Source organism: Mastomys coucha, unplaced genomic scaffold (genome assembly GCF_008632895.1).
Source record: "Mastomys coucha isolate ucsf_1 unplaced genomic scaffold, UCSF_Mcou_1 pScaffold21, whole genome shotgun sequence".
Taxonomy (NCBI): Eukaryota; Metazoa; Chordata; class Mammalia; order Rodentia; family Muridae; genus Mastomys; species Mastomys coucha.
In genome coordinates, this window is record NW_022196904.1 from 131,827,944 (window position 1) to 131,836,101 (window position 8,158).

The following is an 8,158-nucleotide window of genomic DNA, read 5'->3' on the forward strand; positions in this document are numbered from 1 at the left end:
CCCCGTGTCCATCACCAACCACGATTCCTCACCCATCCTGCTCCCCACCCCCAAGGCTAAGGGCAATGTTTCCTGGGGTAGGTATTCATGGTTCATGGCTCATTCGAAAACATCACGGGACCTCTTTAGCCCCACAGCATCCATCTTCAAGGACTTAGAGCAAATGTCCTCTACCCTCTGGGTTTCTCAGAGAGTGCCTTATTGAGCCCCACTTCTTCTCATACTTCAAGGGCTTTTCCTCTTCATCTGCTGTCCCCCAGTCTCCCCAGGCATCAGGTACCCTTTACTCCTTCCCTTCCTCCCACCCAACCTTCCCTCTCTCCTACCCAACCTTCCCTCCCTTTGCCTCCTCCCCCAAATAAATGAGCAAAGAACTCAATAAATAGTATTTTAAATGCTTTATTAGGTTTGCGAGCGTTAACAGGTTAAAAACAAAACCCAAGCTTTGGATTTTGCCAGAAAATGCATGTTAGAAGGACTGAATTGGGGCAAACACCCGGGGCCACTGCTGGATGACATGGACAGTGGCACAGGTGGCATTTGGCGTTCGACACGTGGGAAGTCTTCACATGATGACAAAGGGAGGGACCCAAGAGGGGATCCCACCGAAGACAGTAGGGAAGAGACAAGATGGAGGGCCACACTAGGCATAGGAGGCCAGGGAGGTGCCTGCATTAGGGTGACCTATGATGGGGAGAACTGCAAATCTGGGGACACAGAGGGTGGTCAGCAAATGCCCCTGAAAGCACCCATCCCACGAGGCATATTAACACTGGGTGGGTGTCCAGCCAAATGGGCAGGTAATTTAGGGTGCCTCGAGATATTTTGGATACCAGGCCAATTCATAGTCTCCAATTACAACAATTTACTCTTTGAGTTTCTGTCCAATGTTCCAAATGGCCCATTCTTTAGGCACTTGCTGAGGAACCCTCTGTGCCATACCTGACTGACACACACCGCCCCCAGGGTGGTGCCAGTCCTGTCACCTGGGCCCAGACGCCTCAGGCCTCTAGATTGCTAGTTGGACTGTTGGGCAGGGGGGCTGCACTGGAAGCAGAAGGTGGGGGTGAGGTAAACCTCCAGCCGCCCTGTTCCCCGCCGCAGTCCTAGGCACCGTGGAGTGGCTGCTACGGCTCGCCAGACCCTCGGGCCCCAGGGCCCAGACAACCCCTGTATACAGTTCTCCTGGCTCTGCAGGCTTTAAGCCTCCTAGCTTCCCCAACTCCAGGCCTCACCCCACCTTGCCCCAAGGAGGTCTGTAGAGCTCCAGACCTCCTGTAGGCAAGGTGGGGTGCTGAGGAGAGGGCAAGATGACACTGAGGGGCGGGGAAGGACCTCCCCCAAGTACTCAGAAGGCAGCCACTTGCTCCCGCCTGATGGAACCTCTCTACTCTCACATCCCTATCCCCTTCCCCCCCAGCTGGCAGTGGCCAGCTGGGGGCCCCATCTTTTGTGGCCTCCGAGCACCTTCCTAACACCTGAGGGGACACTGCCCCACGCCCCCTCCACTCCTAAGAACTTCTGGGGGACCAGCCACTGTCCCCAGAAGTCAGGCCAGGTAGCGGCCTTCTCAATTCCTTTTATTTCTCTGTGGGTGCGTGGCCAGCACCCCACAGAGACTCCACTCCCAACTCAGGCCAAGCGATAGAGAGAGATAAAAAAAAAAAAAAAGGTTGTGAAGAGCAGGACATGGTGGTAGCCGGTGTTGATGGCTCTAGCCGGTGTTGAGGGCTCTATGCATTCATTACTTGATCACTGCTCCCGTTATGTAGGGAATGGGTACATTTGATTATGAGCGCATAAAAAGCTAAGGAGGGATAAAAAAAAAAAAACAAAACAAAAAAAGGAAAAAACCAGCCCCAGACATAAAAGAGGGGAATAGAACAATTGACATAAAATTTGGGGTCCTGATTCTTCAGTAATTCTGCAAGTTGACCTGTGCCTCCTCCTGATTCTTCCACCTAAAACCTCTCTGGGACCACTTCCTACCCATAGTTTCCCCCACCCAGCCCCCACTGCCCCCCACCCACCCCTCCAACCGCCAGACTTCCCACACTCCCCACATCAGTGTGAGTCTCCTGGGGAGCCCTTAAAAAGTGAGGGCTCCCCAGGAGACTGAAAGGGATGGCCCATAGGTGTGCTCCGGGTAGGGGTTGTCCCCCAGATCTTTCCTCCCAGGAGCACACCTAGGGGTCAGGTTACTCAGGCAGCATGTATCACTTGGCAGTGCCATCTCCTTATCTGGCCAAACTTATTCTACACTGGCTAGGCATTGGTCCTAACAGGGGCGCTGGGGAGCACGGGGCTCATGCTGTAGGGGGCCATGTGGACAGGTGCCCAGATGGAAGTGAGCCTTGCTAGAACACGTCCCTAAGAAAGACAGAACTAACAACCTGGTTGACACAGGGCTGGCAAACAGCAGAAACTAGATGGATTGGGAGGGGAGCTCAAACCATGCAAACTGCTCAGAGAATTTGGGATGGGCCTTGGTTTTGGGCAATGTAGTTCGAATCAAAGCTGTTCAGCCATTTCAATGTTCTCATCCAATTGTGTGAGTGTGCATGCCTCTGTGTGTGTGTGTGTGTGTGTGTGTGTGTGTGTGCATATGTGTTATGTGTCTGTTTATGCATGTCTGTGTGTGAGTGTAAATGTGTGCTTTTTAGGGTAGGTAGAGAAAAGAGATTTTGAGACTGGGGGCTTGTGCCAATTAAGCTAGTTTTCATGATCTGTTCCTCTCCTTGGGTTCCTTCACCCAGCCCCTTGGTGACATGGGGGACATTTGTGATGGAATGACCAGTGAAGAAAGAGTTTGGGCGGCTATTGTTGTTCACAGCCAGCTTTACACTAAAAGCGCCTGGGACAAGGAGAGGGCACTGAAGTAATGACATGCCACCTGCAAAATTTTGGGTCCCCTTCCTTTCTTCTTGGGTTCTGAGATCCAAGTCTAAGCCAATTTGACTAAAGATCCAAATGGGAAGAAGATGAAGGGGAGGGGGCGCCGAATTATTTGGTTTTGCCAATTGTTTTTAAGCCAATTAATTTTTAGTATGTTTTTAGCCAATTAATTTCTTTAGTTATTTAATTTTTAAATTATCAGTTATGGAATTCCTTAAAAGCCAATTTGTTTTAAAGGGACTGTATTTTTTTAAGTTTTTTTTTTTAATGTGCAAATATAATTTGAGGTGGGGTGCCAATTGGGTTGTTTAGAGCCAATTAAATTTTTTTTTTAGAGTTGCTGAGATCTCCTTGCCTGATGGTGTGGGGCAAGGGGATCAGCCTGATGTGGGGAGGCGGGGCATGGGGGTGGGTAGGGAGAAACCTGGGGAGGGAAGTGGAGCAGAGAGATCTTAGTGTGGGACGTGATGGAACTGTCCCTGCTCAAGAGGAGGTCACAGATTGATGGTCCTACATTGCAGAATTACCACATAATTTGGTTCACTGATGGTTGCTGGACATCTCCGAAGAGGCTCCCCCGTGGGCGTGGTCTTTAGGTGGTAACACGATCAGGGGACGATGACGTTTGGCCTCTCTGAACGCTTCTAGCTCTTTGGCAAGCATGCGACCCCGGCGGGCACGCAGGAGGGCAGGCAGGCCTCTGCGCAGGCGTCCCGCGGACTGTCTCCAGGTGTCATATTGGAAGAACTTGCCCACGGGGTATCTGGGGAAGTTGTCCTGGAGAGGAGGTGCTAGTCAGCAGGTTTCAGGGTATCATGTTAACCTGAGCTCCCTTCCAGGTGTCACATACTCCCACCCCCACTAGAGTCACCTCAGCTCATGGCAACCTCCCAGAAATATCTATGTTAATGGGCAGAGGCCAACAGTAAAATGTGGGGGGCCTTTGTGATACCCCAAATCAAGAAGCAAGTGGTCTCTTTGCCTCACCCCACAACTCCTTCGACCCCACCCCGCTACCTACCGGAAGTACGGCCTGAGAGGTAGACACGTCCCTCTCGGACTTGGCGGGGGTGGCACAGTATGTCTCCAGGAGGGCCAGGTCGCAGCTGCGGAAGCAGCACTCTTCCACGATGCCACGGCTGCGACGGTTGGCACGGCTTGAAGGCCTGCCTGGAAGTTCCACAGGACAGACAACTTCAGTTAGTGTCCACTAGGGTCAGCACCCACTGGGGTGGCCTCCTCAACCCCACACCCCAGGGAAGGCTGAAGAGAGAGGGAACTACCCCTGCCCTTCTACTAGGTCACCCTGCAGGGATGTGGTAGAAGTGTGAGCCAGACAGGCCAAGATGCCCAGAAAGGAAAAATAAAGGTGCATGCTGCAGGACCAGCCCCTGGCATCTGGTGCCTCCTGCCTGATAACTAACACAGCACAGACCCTCTGTCCCATAGACTCCATGGAGACCAGAGGCCACACTGGAGTGATTTGGAAAACAGGGAGGAGGAGGGGGTGAGCCCCTCGAGGGGGCCATGGTGGACACAGGTGTGGTCCCTGGACTTGGGGCCCACCCCCAACCCCCACCGCTGAACTGTGACAGGAAGGGCAGATAGGGCAGGAGAGAACAAGACGGGAGGGGAGGAGTGAGGCACCCAAAAACCACTCCCTTCTCTTCTCCCGTCTTCCCCCTCTCCCCCACGGTCCGAGGTTGGGCTTGGGGCCCTCCTATCTGTGAAGCCCCTCCGCGCAGGAGTGGCTCCCGACCAAGGACTGGTCCTGCAGTACCCAGGAGCAGGAGGAGTTTCCAGAGGTTTGAGCACTCAGAGCAGTTCACAGGCAGGTAGGCAGAAGTGAAGAAGAGGAGGCTGCGTGTCCAGGACCAGGCGAGGAAGATAGAGTGGCCCATGCCAGCAAGGACAGTCATCCATTCTGGTGCCCTGCCCCACCCATGTGTCCCCATCACTGCCTTCTGTGAGCCCCTCCCCTAACTGAGAAATCAATAGAAGCATGAACATTGAAAGCAGGTAAGCACCCCGTGTTGTAGGTCTGGGAACCCCTGAAGTTGGATGGCCAAGGTCCAGCTCTCCCCTTGTACCCCCAAATTACATGTGCACTCTCACCCTGGCTGAGACCTGACGACCACATTTGTTTTGCTTTTATTAACTTTAAAAACTATCAGATTTGTGGGTGTGAGATTATGGCCTTGCCTGGGGGGGGAGGGGTAGCTTAAGCGCAAGGCCAGACCAGTGCACTGTCACCCCACCCCAGGAGGCTTGCTCCCCCCTCACCCATCTCTCTGGAGTTACTTACTGAAGTAGAAGCCGCGGTCCGAACAGACAAACTGAAGCGTGTCAACAAGCTCCCCTCCGCACAGAGTCTCCTTGGGGTGGTTAGCAGCGATGCAGCACAAGGCGAAGGCCAAAGAGATGAGAAGCACCAACATCGACTTCCCCACTGGGATCCCCATTGGTACCTGGAAAAAGAAATGCAGGCTTTGAGCTAGAGGCCCCAAGCCACACCCCTAATCCCAAGAGGCTGGCTTCTCCCCACCCCACCAAAGACACCTATCATCTCTTAATTAAAAATGTAATTGGAATTTGAAGGACGGGTGTCTCATTATTTATTTAACCTGTGAAAACAGAGGAACTGTCAACAGACCCCAGGAAGGCACCCCGTGGGGCTTTGAACTGTAAGAAAACCTCGCAGACCACCCATCCATGGGTGCAATTGCAGCCTAACCACACCCACAGCACTGGACACTGGACCTGGTTTCCATGCTATGACATCATGGGGGTGGGGCCAGCCCAAGGGCACATCACCATTGCCACTCCTACTCTGGCCTGCAAGCACTGGCCAAGATGGCAGATAGCTCCACCCCACCCACCGTGGAGCATGTGCATCCAAAGGGACCAGTTGCCAACCTCCCTGCCCCCCAGCTGGCCACCCCTCCCTAAACAGCAGAGCCAGCCCCACCCATCCACCCCACCTCCCAGGCCATGGTGAGCAGGGCCCAGGTCAGAATCCAATGGTTAGCCCAATGGGACTGCCAGCACTCTTGAAAGCCTTGCTCTCCAGGGTCACCCAGTCCTCCAAGTATAGACTTTCCTGGGCACCTCGGAGCTTGAAAAAGAGCCTAACATCCCATACCAGACCTCAACCCTTACCATCCATGGTCAGGGGTCCTAGAGGGTTCCTTTATGGCCCATAGGATCATCTTTCTGATAAGAGCTAAATTTACCCAGGGCAGTAGTTTGGATCCCTAGGAGGCTGAACACCCCATTTTAGAGGGACACACCCCCTCCACAGGCAGTGTGGCTAAAGGCAGGGACAATGGTTAGCTAGCTTTTTTAGTGCTGGGAGGCCACGATGACCCACAGTAAGCCACCCTTGACCCTTCGTTAAGTAGAGCCCTCCAGGTCGAAGCCCTAGCCTCTGTTCCATAGGCCAAGGGGATTTCTTGCTGCAAAGAAACATGTGAGAGACTAGTGCGGAATAATCAAGAAACAAGTTTGAGCTTCCTTGGGGTAACTAAAAGTCATCTTTGCCCACCTGCTCAAGACCCAGACTGACCCTCCCACTGCCCTCTGTGCCACCAACCACTTGCGATCAGCAGGCTATAGTATAGCTACAGCAGTTAGTCCTGGAAGGGGGGTAGGGGGAGGCAGGTAGACGGAGCTGACCTCGAAGTCCCTTCCCAAAGCCAGATCACACTGGCTGGTCCAGCCCAGGTGTTCAGGAGATGCAAGCAGGAGACTGACCAAGAGGTAAGGGATAGGTGAGGGCCCAGGGAAGGCCCGAATTTGTTGGAGTGGAGGCAGAGGGGAAGGAAAAGTAGAGGACGGGCAGGTGAGGAAGCTTGGATCTAGTGGGAGCATAGGACAGAGGCCGAGGGAGGACGAAGGCTTGGGTGAGGTAGCAGGCCCGGCTGCGAGGGCAGAGGCCCCAGGCTACCCGGTGCCCTGACCACCCCACTGGGCAGGCCGGAGCAGGGATGGCAGCAGGGTTCTGGCTCCACGGCCCTGGTTACCTGAAGTTGGGTAAGGAGGCCGCTGGGGCTGGAAGAGGATGAAGACAGGAAAAGGCTGGAAGGTTCTCACAGGAGAAGCTAATGTCCAGTTTGCGAACTGGTCAGTGCCTCCGCTTTTTATGTCTGAGTCGGCTCCTCCCAGTCCCGGCTCCACCCTCCCCCCACCCCCTCCCTGCTGACCACTCCCCCCGCCCCCTTTGCACCCGCCCCCTCCCTCCTTCCAGCCAGTCCCTTTTCTCCTGCACCCCCAAGAGCTAGCCTTGGACCATTCCTTAGCAAAGCACCACCAGTGGGAGGGGGGGCCTCATCGTGCGCCCCCAGCCCTTTCTGCACAGACCAGTGGGGGAGGGAGGGGGCTCCTTCCCACATCCTCCTATGGAAAGTTCCACCCAGTAAAAGGCAGGGGCAGTTATTCCTCCTTGAACTGTAACATTTCTGCCCTTCTGAAACCGACCCCTCTCCCCCCCCCCAACATTCCAGGTTGGGAATGTTGGGGACAGAGTTGGGGGCTGTGTGGGTAGGGGGAACAGCTAACTGTGGGGTCTGGCTTGACTCTTTTGCCAATTTTGGGGGGCTCCTGGCCCCGCCCACCCAGTTTTCCTTCCTGTCTCATTGGCGCAAAGTCAACATACCAGGGTGGGCTTTGGAGACTCTGCCCCCCTCCTCATCACCCAGCACCCGGGGGGGGGGTGTACAGGGCCTGCACAGCACGAATCGAACGTTTTAAGCAGCTCATTCCCCCCTTCCCCAACACACAGCAAAGCACCAGGAAGTCTCCTGTGAGTTCAACTTACGCACCCCCTCCCCAACAGTCCCCATACCCCCGCCCCTTCCCCCACTCCATGGCGCAAGGGGGAACAAGAGTTTGCTTAGGGAACGAGCCCCCAGCCCCTCACCCACCGCACCAGTCCCGCCATGCCCAAGTCGGCCCTGCGCACCCCCCACCCCCAGGGCCCCAGAGAGCCCTTACCTGGAAGCCAGCGACGCTGCCGCCCATCTCCCTGCTGCGGGTATGCAAACCGAACAGCGGGCGAAGGCCCTTCTGCCGGGCACTCCTCTGCCAGCGCCGCTCTGCCCGAGTCGCAGAGGCCGAATATGCGACGGGACAGAACGGGGAGATGGCTTTTTTTGGTGGGGAGGGGGGCGTCTCTTCTGCTTCTTTAGGGTATCTTAGGGCTGGGGCGGGCCAGATATTGTACTTTCGGGGGGGAAAAGGTATCGGGAAATGAGGTCAGCTGTTG

At 55.0% G+C, this 8,158-nt stretch overlaps 1 protein-coding gene across 3 annotated transcripts in view; it reads right to left on the minus strand.

The window, feature by feature from the left end:
• Positions 1-383: 383 nt before the first annotated feature.
• Igf2 (insulin like growth factor 2) overlaps positions 384-8,158 on the minus strand; it is a 10,368-nt gene continuing 2,593 nt past the window's right edge. Inside the window, exons 1-4 of one of the 3 annotated variants that reach the window (XM_031388951.1) lie at positions 7,888-8,158; positions 5,201-5,363; positions 3,917-4,065; positions 384-3,672 (exon numbers count right to left, since the gene is read on the minus strand). In XM_031388951.1, the coding sequence (XP_031244811.1) occupies positions 3,436-3,672; positions 3,917-4,065; positions 5,201-5,363; positions 7,888-7,914 (576 nt within the window). In that variant the 5' untranslated portion in view covers positions 7,915-8,158 and the 3' untranslated portion in view covers positions 384-3,435. Of the gene's footprint in view, positions 3,673-3,916; positions 4,066-5,200; positions 5,364-6,917; positions 7,027-7,887 lie in introns of those variants that run through there. The other 2 variants (XM_031388952.1, XM_031388953.1) reach the window with 2 other exon arrangements.